General features: G+C 35.2%; 1 protein-coding gene across 7 annotated transcripts in view; it reads left to right on the top strand.

Annotated features, from left to right (window-relative positions):
• The window catches only part of ELMOD2 (ELMO domain containing 2), a 31,691-nt gene extending 16,564 nt beyond the window's left edge, over positions 1-15,127 (top strand). For all 7 annotated transcript variants that reach the window (XM_042935433.1, XM_042935438.1, XM_042935435.1 and 4 more), the window contains 3 exons: positions 2,987-3,055; positions 4,579-4,712; positions 11,496-15,127. In XM_042935433.1, the coding sequence (XP_042791367.1) occupies positions 2,987-3,055; positions 4,579-4,712; positions 11,496-11,641 (349 nt within the window). In that variant the 3' untranslated portion in view covers positions 11,642-15,127. The remainder of the gene's footprint in view (positions 1-2,986; positions 3,056-4,578; positions 4,713-11,495) is intronic.
• Positions 15,128-17,085: the final 1,958 nt, after the last annotated feature.

Below are 17,085 nucleotides of genomic sequence, written 5' to 3'. Positions count from 1 at the left end.
TGGCCTCCTTTCTGATACCTCTTAAGTAATTATATACACTCTTTTCTTACTCTTTTTATCTTCTTGCCTCTTCTCTCTTGATTCTCTAATTCCATTTGGGGAAATACAACTCGATAAGATACAAATAAAGTGTCTTCACACTTATTCTTCACCATCTGTAACAAGTGATCCAAAGCCCTGACTTTTCAGAGCCTATATGAACTCTCTCTTTTTGTTTTTTTCCTCCTTTAATACTTACACTTGGGCACATACATGAAATTCCAAAATATGTGATTAAAGTCAGAATTGATGGCAAAACTATTCTAGAAAATAAACTGAAAGATTAATATGGATGTGGATATGCAAATTAAAAGATTCTAGTGTTTGGGTCTCTCCTCGAATTGTGATTTATAGACTATAAAGTGCCTAGAATGGGAAATGTAACCAGTAGCAAAGTTTGGATGGTTGTCACTGTGAAAAAATTATTCCTAAAACTGTGCTCGATTGTTAATATTGAGAAAAAATGACTAGATTTGTATGGATAAAGCTATTTTTGGGGAAAACAGACACAGGAGGGTTTTGATATCTCCAGTTTTTTTTCCAGTTACAAAAGTATTTAATTTTCTGTAATATCTAAATTTTATAAGTGTAAAGATTCCCTGTAAGTACAACTGCCAAAGATGTAACATAATATAAAAATAATAATTACAAAAAGTGAGATTGCCAGTTTTCTACTTCGATAAACAAACTTCCAGTTGGAATTGAAGTAGAATAAATGCAGTTTGTTTCCACTTGGAAGAATTATAAAATATTTTAAAATTCATTGTTTTTCAGAACACATGGATTCTTTGTTCTTAACCTTTAAAAACCATCTTTTTTCTTGGTACTTGTAAATTACACAGATACTTGAACCTCAGTTAGCGGAACACTATTCTGATGTTTCTTTTCTTTTTATGAGTAACATTGCTTCTTGCTCTTTTCCTAAGAAATCGAGATTTTTCAGCATTTGCCAGGGGGGCACTTAATTTAACTTAACATTGAAATAAGTTGGTAGGATTTGATTCAAGACTGTAGCAAGGGATTCCAATAGACCTTTAAATGATTTACAGACACTTGTATTTGGAGCTAATATTACTAATTTGAAAAATGACCAAGACGCACATATGTTAATAGTTATTTGATTGCCAATGATGTACTAGAGATGGTTGAAAACAGAAAAAATCAGAGCTGATTCCTCTACAGTTACATTTGTTGTTCTGTGTATGGAGCTATGAGTCTTCGGGGTCAAAGTAGCAATACAGTCAACAAGCAGGCGAGCTGTTCAAATATCCACATGTAATTTATTTATCTTTCTCTGCCTTCATTATCTAATCTCTTGAGATATTTTGTTGCTTTGAAATATAGCTGGTAGTTTGATAATAATGACTTAGGTTGAATGAATGTTGAGGCAGGTGTAGAAGAAGAAAGGATACTGTACAGAAAATGAATTCAAGAGAGACTGAAGAATTCAAGAAGAAATCTGAATAGAGGAGCAAATAGAAGCAGGTGACTAGAAGAACGTACAAATTAAAGCCAAAACTGTATGTAGGAACAGAGAAAAGTTAGGAAGGAAGGAGAAGGATGGAAGGCGGGCAGGCAAGCAGGTGAGAGGGAAGGAGGATAGGAAGGAGGGAGGGAATTCAGTGCAGATTATTGTAAGGAATAGTTTTCCTTATTGCACAGATGTTCCTTTTTCTTAGATGCTGTTAAGAAAGGGGTTGACTATAAGTTCATCAAGGAAATTAAATACTGTTCTGTGTTACAGATTGAGTATTTTAAGAGTAACTTGATTATTGAAATAATAATGTAATACTGAATTATATTAGTATCATGTATGAAAATGAAATATAAATAGTTTAGTAAAGGCATCCTTAGAGCCAACCTAGGGATAAAGAAGAAAAATGAGAGTATGTAAGGAAAGCATTGCACTAAAATCGAACTTTTCCTTTTTGGGGAATTATAGATCCCTTTGAGAATCTGATGAAAGTTTTGTATATTCTCTCCCCAGAAAATGTATACTCAGGAAAATTATGCATAATTTAAGGTGGTTCATGGGTACGCCTTCATTCATGAATGATCCTTCATTCACAGACTTCTGAGTTAACAACTCTTGTTTTTTAATGGGTTGAATGTTAGAGCCAGTAAAGAAAAATGGAAATCTATATTATTAATCTATAGAAGGAAAATTTGGTTAGAAATTTCTGTACTTTATGAAAATCTCAATGATTATGCCCTCTAAAATTTAAATGAGCCATGGAAATCCACTTTTTATTCTACTTCTTATCCTCATATAAGTATACATGTATATGTGTAGGAGTACCAGTGCGTCATGAGGTGATCCAGAAGGTTGAACAGAAGACTAGTCCCTAGCTTTAAGAACTCAAAGAAGTTCATTACTATAAGCCAACAGGATGTATGAGCCTGCAAACAGATAGCTTTATATATTTCTCTGTGGTACCTGCTAATACTTCTGTTTTATGGCCAGCATTTTAGTTATACCACTGACCAAGGAGGATATTTTTAGTGCAGAAGAAAGGCTATTGACCTTCTTCTCTTTGCACGGAAAACACCATTACACAATACTGACCTAAGCTGCAATAGAAGAAATAAGCCAAGGTGAAAGGATGATGTCCCAACAAGCACACATGGACTATTTTATAGAAAATTTAAAATCACAACAAACAAACAAGAAGAACTCTAGATCTGTTTTAAAGATAGATAGAATGCCTCTTGTTAAATCATTTGTTTGCTTAAGTACTTTAAAGCCTTGCCCTGTACTAACAGGATAGGCCTGATAGCTCAGAATTAAATTTTGACTCAGAAGCATTTCCAAGTCCCTGAAATGATTTGAGATGGAGATTGGGATGATTGTGGCAGTGTTATCGTCTTAACAGTAGTTTTTTAAATTTCTCCTGGATCTCTTCAATTTGAATGATGTATTTTATTATTTTTCCTAAACTTCTTAAAGGTATTTCAGTGAAAACTATACCAGTGAAGCTCACCAGATTCTTTCCCGTTCAAATCATCCAAAATTAGGGTAAGCTGGATAGATCAAGGCAACTATAAATTCTTGAATGTTAAAGTGTTGATGAGATTATCTGGATTTGAAAGTATTTCATGGTATTTTAAAAAATGAGATTATTTTTAATAAGAACTTTATAAAGGATATTGCATGATACATTATTTTAAAAGTTAAGTGGATCATAAATCAGTTTTGTATTCAGTATATTTTTGTCACAAGATATAGTTTGTCTATAAAATGGGGGTAAGGAACTTTAAGAAGGTTTCTTGAGGAATAGATTTGAAAATAGGAATAGGAAATAGCTTTGAAATAGAAATAGGAAAATGAAAAATAGCTTTGAAAATTGTGAAGTGAAATGCAAATGAGGCCCTATTATTAGCTTTGTCATTATTATTTTATTCTCATATTCCAATGAGACCTATCTTTGAAAAAGCGTTATTAAAATATTACATTATAAAAATAAATACTCTGATAATGGAGAAAATGTCAGGTTACCCAGTGTGTGTTAGAAGTCAATGAGAGTGTATGTAGTACTCTTTTTAATTTTTTTAAGGATTTTGGTTTTTGGTATTTGTGTGACCAAAGCTTCATATTTATTTATTTATTCATTTATAGCTTTACATATATGTGTGTGTATATACATACACGCACACATATGCGTGTATATACACACACACAAACATATATATTGGATTTTTTTTTCAGATTTTTATTTAAATTCTAGTTAGTTAACATAGTGTAATATTGGTTTCAGGAGTAGAATTTAGTAACTCATCACTTACATACAACATCCTGTGCTCATCACAAGTGCCCTTCTTAATACCCATCACTTACCTAGCCCATTCCCCACTCACCTCCCTCCATCAGCCCTCAGTTCTCTATAGTTAAGACTCTCTTATGGTTTTCTTCTCTCTTTTTCCTTACCCTATGTTCATCTGTTTCATTTCTTAAATTCCACATGAGTGTAATCATATGGTATTTTTCTTTTCCTGACTGACTTGTTTCATTTAGCATAATATACTCTAGCTCTGTCCACATTGTTGCAAATGGCAAGATTTCATTCTTTTTGATGGCTAAGTAGTATTCCATAGTGTGTGTGTGTGTGTGTGTGTGTGTGTGTGTGTGTATGTGTGTGTGCGTATGTGTGTGTGCGTGCGCGTGTGTGTACATACATACACACCACATCTTCTTTATCCATTCATCAGTCAGTGGACACTTGGGCTCTTTCCATAATTTAGCCTTTGTTTATAAAGCTGCTATAAACATCAGGGTGCATGTGCCCCTTTGAGTCAGTATTTTTGTATCCAAAGCTTCATTTTTACTTTCTTAGATTATATCCAGAAAGTCAACAGCCTCTAAAAGAACAGAAATCTTTTATCTATTCTGGTTTATTTTTCTTAATAGGTAGAGATTATTATAGAATCAATACTGTATTAGAAATGGATCAAAGTAACTTTTCACTGATTTCTTGCATAATTTTAAAGTTATTTTATGAGCTGTTTGGCTAGCTGCTATAACTGGTAATGTTTCTGACATAGGTATTCTTATGCAATAGTTGGAATCAACCTTACTGAGATGGCTTATAGCTTGCTAAAGAGTGAAGCTTTGAAGTTTCATCTCTACAACTTTGTTCCTGGTATACCGACAATGGAACACTTTCATCAGTTTTATTGTGAGTATTAAAATGACTTAAAACTAGATATTTCTAAGAGAATCTTTAAATCATTAGGAAGATATATAATTTAATATGTCTATTAAGTATATAACTTATGCTTTTATTTAGGGTCTTTGAAAAACAGGGAAATAATGGTAGATGGGTCCCCAAGAGTATTTTACCATCAGTTTCTATATTTGCTGAATAAAAAAATTTAGCAAGGCAGTTTTTTCACATATATGCAAATTTAGGATTTATGCAGTTTCTCTGTAGACATCCATTTTTGTAGTCAACTATAAAATGAATTTTCTCTCTTGAATACTGGTTAGTGAATGCTGCTGAGTCAAGGACAGACCATTTACAGATTATTTTGTTAGTCTTGTAAGAAAATTTAAAGGAACGTTCCCCACCTCCTATCCCCACCCCCCCCCACCCCTTTTCAAGGCCAGGTTTTCTTGTATTAGGTTGGTGGTACTTAATAACTGTTCCTAATGCTGTCATTATTACCACTGTTCCATTAACTTTTATTGTGATGGTATTTGCACACTGAAGGTTTAATCAAATGAACTTATCTTGTGAAGCTATTGCTCAGAGGCAAAGAATTTAAACCTAGCATAGTTTCCCATTCTCCTTTTCTTGATCTTTTTGTAACACCTTTTGCATGCTGGCAGGATATAGGAAACTAGTTAGGTAATAAATTGCCGAATCATAACTTCTTCATCTCCATTGTTGAAGGTGTCATCCAAGTCTCTCCTTCACACAGCCTCCCCGGCCTTCACTTGATCTCTTACTCCCGGCGTGTCGCTTCCTAAATTTCTCTTGCCTTTATCTACTTTTTCCCATCCCCCTTGTAACTGCATGACATCAGGCTTTTGTTACTAGATTACTGTTTTAGCTTTTTCACTAGTCTTTCTCTGATGACCTTCTTCCAGTTCTTCTACACATTGAAGATAGGACTATTTAAAATGAAAATCTAGGGGCGCCTGGGTGGCTCAGTCGGTTAAGCGTCCAACTTCGGCTCAGGTCATGATCTCATGGTCCGTGAGTTTGAGCCCCGCGTCGGGCTCTGTGCTGACAGCTTGGAGCCTGGAGCCTGCTTCCGATTCTGTGTCTCCCTCTCTCTCTGACCCTCCCCTGTTCATGCTCTGTCTCTCTCTGTCTCAAAAATAAATAAACATTAATAAATAAATAAATAAATAAATAAATAAAATGAAAATCTAATCGTTTTGCTCCACTGCCTACAATTCTTTAAAAGGTTCCATTAGAAGGCCTTTCATAATCCATACCTTGGTAACTTCTCCAGGTTCATCTTCTGCCAAACACCAACTCCCCACAGTCTGAAATTTAGGCACCCTGGTCTTCTTTTAGTTGAGCAAATGTGTCGTGCTCTCTCTTGACTCTGGACCTTTCACTCTGCCTGGAGCACTGTTCTGGTCCCTCCTTTCTTTCTAGGTGATGCTACTCATCTTTCAAATCTCAGTTTAGACATGACGTTCTCAAGTCTTATCAGAGACTTTGTTCCTTCGGCTACCCATTTCTTTCTCTATTATTCTTCTCTTCTCCTCTTTTGGAATATTTTTATCAGAACTAGTGACCTGCTTTGGTATCTCCCATTCATTCATTCATTCACTTGCTGTGTGTCAGATGCTGTTCTGGGCACTGGGGATATGGCAGAAATGAGGCAAAATCTCTGTGTTTATGGAGCCTTCATTTTCCAAACCAAAACGAAACATTCCCTTAGTGCGGCATCCACCTCCAGTTACCACTCCCATTTATCTGCTCCCCTTCTTGTTGAACTTTTAAAATAAATGCTGTTTTCACTTCCTAACTGCTAATCTTTTTTCTAACTCCAGTTTGGTTTCTCTCCCTACTACACTGCTAAAACGGATTTTTTCAAATACATGAACAACCTTTTTTGTTGCCAGATCCACTTGCCACCTTTTTTTTCTTCGTGTTATTTGATACTTTTAGCAGCACCAGGCGTAAACCACCATGCCTTTCTTCTTGCAACCTTATCTGGGCTTTTCTGATGGCACATTCTTTTGTCTTTTCTCTGGCCCCAACTGACTCATCCATAGACTTTTTATGCTGAGCCTTCATCTACTCCCTTACTAAATGTAGGAGCACCTCAGAGCCCAGTCCTAGACCCCCTTCTGTCTTTAGCCCTTCATTCTATCTGCAAGTGGTTTTATCTAGTCCCCTGTTTGACATACCATATATGTACTAGTGATGCCAAAATGTACATCTTCAGCCCAACCTCTCTCTTTAGCCTCCAGCATTTGGATGTCTAGGTTTTTTTTTTTGTTGTTTTTTTTTTTTCAATGGAAAAGGTTAAAGGATCTCATGGGGATGGGCACACAAAGTAGGAGTTGATACAATGTGTTTTCAGATGGAGGGTCAGGTTTTTCAGGTCCCTGGGACCCCTGTCGATGATCTGCCTGAGGGCACTGGTTTCCTTTACCATAGCAGAGTTATCATTGTAGTTTTATTTATACACCCTCCTGGCCCTTCCTGACTGTACTGGAGATGTCTCTGTGCCTTGGCTGCTCCCAGATACAAATCGTGAAACCGGGTCAGTATAGCCCCAGCATACCTATCCATTAGTACAGACTCTAAGTGTGTGTGTTCGTCCTATGAGCTGGGAAGAGACCCTTCCTTGCCTTGGGTCAAGCTCAGCCAGTCTCCTTTTTTAGGGGTTGGGCATTTTGAACAGATTTTTATCCAAATCTGCATCATCTTTTCCCTGTTCTCCAGGTCTTATCTTTCATCTTGTTGCCAGGGAACTATTTATCCCCATTAGTCTTGTTTGATTTACTCCCCTAAACCTCTCATTGACTTTTAGCATAGTGTCTAGACTCCTGGGACTTCACTGACGGCCTCTGATAATTTGTTTTCTCTATGAAATATATGCTTGTTTAAAGATGCCAATTGAACATAAAACAAATATAAAAAGAAACAATCAAAAAATTCTCCCCTCCCCCAAATTAAACATTTTACCATATTTAAGTAAATACAAAGTGTGGTAGGTAAGAACGCAGTGCAAAATGACTTCTGCCCAGTATTTTTTCCCCTATTTATGGGTAACACGAGCATCTTTGAATATTGTTGATCTCAGTGCCCTCAGCATCAACATCTTATTTGGCTCCTGTCTAGGAAGAGCATCAAGGTAATATCTGAGGTGCAAAAGTCATTATAGGACCTTCTCAGTTGCCTTGTTTTTATCAGTTCTAGATTCATAAGAGCTGTGCATCATCCTAGAAACAATTAAGCTTATGTCTCAAATTTCTTGGAACATTTAAAGCAAACACACACACACACACACACACACACACACACACACACACCTCTCTTAATCTTACACACTGGAGTTTCCTCCCCCAAATTGATTTTTATACCCTTTACTGTAAAGTTTTATGTCTTTTTAAAAAAAATCTTTATTATTATTATTATTAATGTTTATTTATTTTTGAGAGAGAGCACACATTGAGCGGGGGAGAGAGACGGGGACAGAGGATCCAAAGCGTGTTCTGTGCTGACCACAGAGAGCCTGATGCGGTGCTCAAACTCACGAACTGCAAGATCATGACCTGAGCCGAGGTTGGATGCTCAGTCTATTGATCCACCCAGATGCCCCTAAATGCTTATTTTTTGAGAGAGAATGAGCAGGGGATTGGCAGAGACAGGGGGAACAGAAGATCCAAAGCGGCCTCTGTGCTGACAGCAGAGACCCGATGTGGGGCTCTCACTCAAGCTCTGTGAGATCATGACCTGAGCCGACACTTAACTGAGTCACCCAGGTGCCCCTGAAGTTTTTTGTCTTAATTAAGGTTTTATTCTTATATTCTTTATTTTTAGATATTCTTTTTAGATATTCTTTTAGATATTCTTTTTTAGGTATTTAAATATTCTTTATTTTTAAGAGCATATTCTAACTAGAAAATAATTTCAAACCTTATTTGTTGGGGGACCGGGCCCAGTTCATTTGCACAAATCAATTCCAAGGTCAAAGTTTTTGTGTAGAATAAAGAACTATAAAAAGACTAGCTTTCACATATATTATTTCCCTGTGATATATCTCCATCTCCCATTCCCCTCGTTATCCCTACTGCTTTTTTGTTGTTGTTACTGTTCTCTATAGACAAGGCTGGAAACAAGTGAGTGCCAATTCAGTTTCTTAGCTCCATTGTCACCCTTGTGTTGTATGTCAAAAATGCAAGCAGATATCCATTGTCACCTGAGTGGTTTGGTGATTCAAAAAAAAATAACTCAAGTTTGTATAACAGAAAAGTTAGGCTCAATAACAACTTTATTGAGGTATAATTTATATACCATAACATTCACCCATTTCAAGTGAACAATTCAGTGAGTTTTGGTAAATTTGCCGAGTTATACAACTAACACCATAGTCCGCTTTTAGAACATTTTTATCATCCCAATAAATCCCTCATGCCAGTTTACAGTTAATCCCTGTTCCTATGGTTACCTTCTTTTAACCCCTTTTGGAAAACCTTAAGTGCCCCTGTGGCTTTGGTCAGGGACAGTAAAAGCATACGGGGAATTTTGAGGTTAGAAATTTTGTATGGTGTTTCTGTTGAGTCTAGTGTTTGAAACCTCCTAGAGGCAAAACAGCAATAGATGTGCTTTGTGGATACAACTCTTTTCCATCCTTTTCTGCAAGGCTTTCGGAGTCTTGCAAGGCCCTGTCAGCCCTCTGTAATTTTGTTCTAATCTCCTGCAGTTTCCTGATGTCTCATTAAATCAATTTAGCCATTATAGTCTCAGGCTGGTCTTTCTCTGAGACCAGTTTACATTATAAACCAACAACTCAGTTCTGAAGCAAGAAATTGGTAGTACCTTATACTTGCGCAGTTTGTTCAAAACCTAAATACTCATTTGCTTAGGCAGTAATGAAAAGCAATTTAAAGGACTTACAAGAATGGTAAATAGATGAGATATAATTGCCAAAAATAATAAACCAAAAATATCAAGTTTGCATAGATGTCTTAGTTTTCATACTACCCAACATATTAATCTCCAAATTTTTTATTGTACGTCCCTATCAATATATTGGGAGTAGGCATGGGGGGGAGCAAAGGTTCAATTTATATATGAATGTATAATTTCTATAGATGTACTATTCTAATGTATGCACAAAGTAAATTTTGAATGAAATAAAGATTAAAAACAATACCACTTAAAAATAAGTACAAGATTACCATTCTCAGTTTGGCTTTTGGAAATGAAAAGCCCTCTGCTCAAAGAGGCCTTATTCTTTGCTGTTCTCATATATCCTAGTTAACAAAAATCTGTTTTATCATATCAAGAGATTACTTTGAAATCTTTTTTAAATTGGCCTTCTTATGAAGTGATATTTCAATGTTGAAATGTCATGGTTCTTAACTGTTAGTATTTGCTTTATGACTAATTTCTAAAATGGAATTTACTTTTTTTCATATTAAGTGATTATGATAATCTAGTCACACTTTTATGTAGTCACTGTCTTTCCCTCCCCTCCTCCATTTATCTGAAATAAGTCACTTCTATCTCTTATTAAAAATCCTCTCAGAAGAGGAAATGAGATTCTGGTGGATACAAAGTCTAATTTATAACATAATAGAGACCACTTTCGAACTATATGATTTGGGCAAGTTGCTTAAGCTCTCAGGGCACCTGGCTGGTTCAGTCACTAGAGCATGCGATTCTTGATCTCAGCATCATGAGTTCTAGTCCCATGTTGGGCATAGAGATTACTAAAAAAAAAAAAAAAAAAAAAAAAAAAGTAAAAATTCTCTGTGCCCCCCATTTCTTCATCGGTAAAATGGGAATAACAATACCACATCATAGGCTTGCTGGGAGAGTAAATACACACATGAGCAAGTGGTGAGCACGACTATAGTAGCATTTGTTAAATAAATACATACATTTGGTTGAATCCAAATATGGTTTAAGAGTGATTTTAAATTCACATTTTTTGCTTGTAAATGTATCTATTTACGTTTTTATTTTTATTATGTACTATTAATACTTTGAGGGTTAACTTGGCTACTGTCATGAGGATATTGAAAAACAATTAAGCCTACTATTTAGAGTTTGTGTATACTTTTTTTTTAGTGTATATGCTGCTGAAGCAAGCACTGTGTATTCTTTTTAAAAAGAGAAGATGTTGATATTTCATTGAAGAAAGTAGAAATAATTATTAGATTTATAAATCAATAGAAAACGGCTTTTGTGTACTTTATCCTTGTCTAATGTCTTCTTGTTATTTCAGATTTTTTGTTTACTTGAGGGGGGTGGAGAGAGAGAGAGAAAAAGAGGGGGGGGGGGGGAATCCCAAGCAGGCTCTGCACTGTCAATGCAGAGCCCAACGAAGGGTTCAAACTCACGAACCGTGAGATCATGACCTGAGCTGAAATCAGGAGTTGGACGCTTAACCAACTGAGCCACCCAGGTGCCACATTTTCTCATTACTTTCATATTTGTGTTTCAGGGGTCTCTGGGAATAACTTTTTTTCCTATTCCCAAGGCATCTTTTGACAGTACTGTATCTCTTACATTTGAGGGATTTTATTGATACTTGAGACAAACAGTAAAATATACTAAATATTTTATTGAAATTCCTGCTTATTTTGAACAAAAATATTTCTTATAAGGTTTTTCAGGTTTCTAGTAGTTTAATATGATTTCTGATTATTGTATTTTAATATATAATTTAAAGGATGGTCCTGTACTTTAAAATGAGGTGGTTTGGTTGTGATTTCCCTACTGAGACTATATTTATGTTTTGTTTTTCTTTAACCGCAGGTTACCTTGTCTATGAATTTGACAAGTTTTGGTTTGAAGAAAAGCCAGAAAGCATTATGTATTTCAACATGTATAGAGAGAAGTTTCATGAAAAGATTAAAGGACTCTTACTGGATTGTAATGTATCACTTACTTTAAAAATATGAATCATCCGTAGTATCTTCTATTTCTACCACATTTTGCACACACAACAGAATTTATATGTTGTAATAGAAAGTATCTGATCAATTACACTCCTTATATATAATTTCCTACAAAAAGATTTCAGAAATTCTATTTAAGAAAGCTAGTGGACAATCAGTGTATGTTTACAGTTGTTTATACACTGTTTTCCAAAGGTACCTTATCCTTCCAAAGATCCCTTCTGTAGAGTCCTGTGAACTACAGTTTGGAACTTGGGACTTAGCCCATTTAGTGTAAAAGTACAAATCAGGTATTTGTATTTAATTGGTTGATTAAAATGTGTCAGAATCAGTTTTCATTTTTATGTGTTGTACTATCAAGTCAGTATCGTAACCTTTCAAAGCTCTTTTAAGATTTTTTTGTGTTTTAGTTTGGAGATGATTGTTCTTTTTCTTTGTCATGTTTTCTTCCTAGGTTAATTAACAGGAAGAGTAGTTCTTCATGGTTTTCTTTGTTTGCATCTCAATCACATGCCCTAATGTTGCTTCATTAGTAGCAAAAAGCATTGATATGTCAGACAGGATAAAGAATCATGGCCTCTTCCTTTTTGGTTTCCCTGATTATTTAGCATAATGGATAATGAGAGAATGACGGTATTGGTGACTAGCTTTTTTGTTTCTAAATACCACACTTTAAAATATCACAGTGGTATTTTAAAGCTTAAAAGCATTTTCTCATCTTCAGTTATTTGCTTTTCAGTCAGTTACAGAAAAGAATAATAATGCTTGGTGTGAAGGCCTTTTATGAGGCTTCTCTGCCTGTGAGTGTTTATGAAAAGAGATGTATTGGCTAAGAAAATCTCGACTGTATTCAAAGGACAGTGGCTATTTCAATAAAACTGTCTTTGAACTTATACAAAAGGAAAACTTAAAGCTTTTCAAAAATACTGGTGAAACATCATTGGTTTATTTTATTTACGATTAACTGTTGCTTCTTTTTGCTTTGCCTCCATGGTGTTTCTGGATAATGGTATATGGACTTTATGGGTATTCTTTGAGTTAGTGGTCTGTGGGATTCAAAAGTAGCCTGAGGATGATGACTGTGCATTTCGTATAGCTTTATTCTCCTAAAATCTCAGGAGGGCATCAAGTGCTGTCAAGGATTATATAGTGATGAGCTTCTCATGGGAATGATTTCTTCCTTGTGTGTTTTAGACATTTGTACTCCTAGCAAAACTAAAAGAGTTTGAAGATAAGTTTGTCTGATCACTAAGTTCTTAAATCCTACAGAAACCGGCCTATTAAAGACATATTTTAAATATGATGAGAGTTAGCCCGTCTTTAAATGTGTATATCAAGTGCTTAAGGACTGACTCATGTGGTAGCAAGACCCGAGACTTTCAGTGTTCGTTCATGTCTCTTGACAGACCTCTTTCTGCAAACTTGTCAAAGAGAGGTAAAAAACATCTGAACGGAAAGTAACAGATGCAGTGTCGTATAGCACACACATTGAAAGCGCAGCATCAAAACTATTACTTTCTCAACAGGATAAAACACGTAAAAATTGGGTTCACTTTATTATTGATTGTGGTGGTTTAGTGTCTCCATATCACAGGCATTTAAAATTGGTTTCTTGTAGGAGACTTCTAAACCCTGGGATTATCTCAATTTTTTCTTTATGCTTTCAGTGCATTAGTTTCTAGTTCTGCAGTTCTAGGAGATGTAGCAAAATCCTGGTAAGGATCAGGTGCTAACCATTAAAGCTCATTTTATAGTGTTTACTATTACATGGAAAGCAATTCTGTTAGTCTTTTAATGTTTATGCTGAAAATTCTTACCTTTATATTTTAATCTTTCAACAGCTGAGGTCTTGAACTGATTTAAACCTTTGTCAGTATGCTTAATAAAGAATGACACAAGTATGTATGGAAGGGAAAACTTTTTAAAGTAATCAAGTTTTTCGCCTTCTATGGAGGAAAAACACTTTGTAATGTTTTGAAAATGTCATTTGAAAGTTTGGTCAGTAATATGTTCTTTAAATCCATCACTGTTTGTACAATATAGATACTGTCCTGCTCTTGCTTCAGATACTCAATAACCATTTCAGAAGCTCTGTAGTGAATTGGTCTAAAAGATACCAATAAATTCTAAAGTTTGATAGTCTGGAAGCCAAGCTAAGCGTCCCCACTTGTAAATTAGAATGTAACATAGTGACATACGTGAAAAAATATAATTGTGTCTCCTGTCCTATTTTTCCTTGCTTTCAGCATATGTGTGTTAGAATTTTATGTAGTCTTAAAATCCATGTTTAGGATCTTCCCTGTTTCTGTAATAATGAATAAAATACCAAAGTAGTGATAGAATTGAAGTAGCAGGAAAATTATGTTTGTTTTAGCATCAGAAAAGTGAATCGATGTTAAAATCAATTTTTGTATATGCCAGATCAAAGAGAGCGTGCCAGTGACAAGAATGGTGTAAAAATAGAATTATACTGGTCGTAGTTCAAGTATGTTCTGAAAGACAATCTTTAGGGAAATGGGAGAATCAGGGGATATCAGTATGTCAGTGAACCTAGATCAGCCTCTCTTTGTATATAAATATGGTGATATAGTTAGATATAAAAATCAGTGTCTTACTGGCACCAGTTTAGAAAACAGGATCTTTTTCTTAAAAAATGCCCATCCTGATTTTTTTTCTACTTTAACAGCTACTTGGATTTGTATGTATTTTTCTATGTGAAAAATATATGTACTCTTCATTTTTATTCCAGTATTAATAATTGTTTAAATACTGTTTCTCCCCTTTGCATTCAGCGAAATAGAACTTGGTCAAAGATTTGCTCAAAGGAGCAGCATTACATGAGTGGAAAGTGGAATTCTCGTTTCCAGAGCAGAAAAGATTACACACTATCATGGCACAGAAGAGAAGTTTGGCTTGGAGGGCAATAATGTTTAGAATTAATGATCAGGGGCCAGCAGCTATTTTCTCAGGATAAATGGTCCACCTAACTTCTCTCTGAACAAGTCTGGGGAGACTTCCTTTCCATTTTCACATTTATGAACCTCTCCGCACAAGCAGATTTTTAACAAAGACGAAGGGACTTATTAAACATCTGAGAGAAATCATGAGTGAGCTGGTTCTTTTTTTCTGGCTTCACCTTTTGACAAGAAAAAGTTTAAATGTAGTTCAGGTAAGACCTAACTATTATAGGGCAATCCTTTCTTCTTTCTTTCTTTCTTTTTTTAATTATAGGGCAATTCTGTGGTTCTGTTAATGTATTAAAAAAATAAGCAGTGGCTTTCCCTGGGGGAAAAAGTGCTAGTTGTCAACTTAAAGAAATCGATTTTTGTCTACTTTGGATAAAACAATTAACTTCATATGTAAAAGCAATAGTTTAAATGTGATGTCATTTTGTTCAGAATGTTGTGAACAAATAAAAAAGTGTGTCAAAATTGTTACAAGCCGCTCTGCTAATCCTTCGGTCTCTTCCTATCCTCCCCATCCCTTACTTAAGCCATTTATGTTCATGAAACAGTGACTTCCTTATTTAACCCTTTAATCATGTTCCTATAGGGTAAATCAGAATACACAGAAAATTTTTATTTTTGTGACTAACTCATCCACTAATTACCTATTTAAGATGTTACTGGGTAACAACAATTGGTTATGAGACCAGAAAAGAGCTGGAAAAAAAGAAAAGAAACTACCACTCCCACCCCCCATTCTTACAAAGGATAGGAATAATTCATACTGCACTGCAGTGTGCTTTTCTTAACTTTACAGTGTATCTTAGATACATTTTTATATTAATACATAGCTTCCTTATTCTATTTATTTACAGCTGCAGAGCATTCCTCTGTGTGTGTATCATTTTGAACTAAATAAAAATACTACATATGGAACTGGTTGGATTCAGCAAATGAACTTTATTAAAGCTAATACTAATTATAGCTTTAAAATGTATGTATTAGAAAAAAGTGGCTGAAAATTAAAGACCAAGCAGTCATCTCAAGGAGTTTGGCGAAGATCAAAATAAATGTAAAGAAAATAAAGAAGGAGATATTAAAGGTCAGAGCTTAGATGCATGGAATAGAAATGCATACAATAGAATCAACAAAAGTAAAAATTTGTTGCCTGGAAAGACTAATAATACTGATTAACCTTGGTGAGATAAATAAAGAGTAAGGGGGGCGCCCGGCTGACTCAGGTCAGTTAAGCATCCAACTCATAAATTCGGCTCAGGTTGTGATCCCAGGGTCGTGGGATGGACCCCGATGTCGGGCTCTGTGCTGAGCATGTAGCCTGCTTGGGATTCTCTCTCTTTCTCTCTCTCCCTGCCACCTGTTCATACTTACTCTCTCTCTGAAGTAAAAATTTTTAAAAATTTTAAAGAATAAGGAAGAAAACAAATAATGATACCAAGAATTGAGTGTGAAACATCACTACAGATCCTGCAAATACTGGAAAGAAAATGTATTGAGGATAACCTCAAAAATTTGAAAATTGAGATGGGATATAAACATTTCTAGAAAAATATAACTTACCAAAACAAAACTGTACAAAAAGAAATAGGGAATCAAAAAGTCCTAGCACTATTAAATGGATTCAGGAATTAAAAACCTTTCCATTAAAAAACCTACAGTTCTGTGTAGCTTGCACTGGTAAGTTAACACATTTAACAATAAAATGGTAACAATTTTCATAATCTTTTCTAAATAATGAAGGGTGGACACCCTATAATTCATGAGACTATCATAATCTTGATGACTCAACCCAACCAGGACAGAACAAAAAAGAATAATTATATGCTAATGTCACTTTGGATGCAGTAATCCTAAATAAAATAGAAGCACACTGAAATCCAGAAATATATTGAATTTCATATATTACATAATAAATAATGAACTGCATATAGATATGCTGTTTTAATGTGTGATCAATTATAGCTCAGTTGGGTTAATTCCCAGAATAAAATTAATGAAATTTACCACGTTAATATTTGAAAATCACATGATGATCTTAAAAGTCACAGGAAAAGCATTTGATAAAAACTCGACATCCATTCATGTTAAAAACATAGCAAATGAGAAATAGGGGTTACCTTAATTTTACAAAATGTGTCTTTATAAAATAAACCCTAGCAAATATATTTAACGGTAAAATGTCTGGATCAGAAATAAGAAAGGGTGTCACCACTTGTATCAGTCACCTTTTGCCACAGGAACAATGCATAACAACCAATCATACAAAAATCTTAGGGGCATACAAAAAAGCATTTCCTCCTCACACATGGGTAGGCCAACCAGGCAGCTTTGCTAATCCCAGCTGGATTCAGCTGGCCTTAAATATAGGTCGTGGGTTTGCTTCTTGTCAGCTCCATGTGACTTGTGCGTCTGGGACCAGTGGGCTACCTGAGGTATGCTCTTTATACGGTGCAGCAGAAGCACAGAAACAACAAGCCCAGTGGC

The sequence above is a fragment of the Panthera leo genome, chromosome B1 (assembly GCF_018350215.1).
Source record: "Panthera leo isolate Ple1 chromosome B1, P.leo_Ple1_pat1.1, whole genome shotgun sequence".
Classification (NCBI taxonomy): Eukaryota; Metazoa; Chordata; class Mammalia; order Carnivora; family Felidae; genus Panthera; species Panthera leo.
Note: the sequence above shows the minus strand (reverse complement) of the source record. Positions and strands in the feature narration are given on the sequence as shown.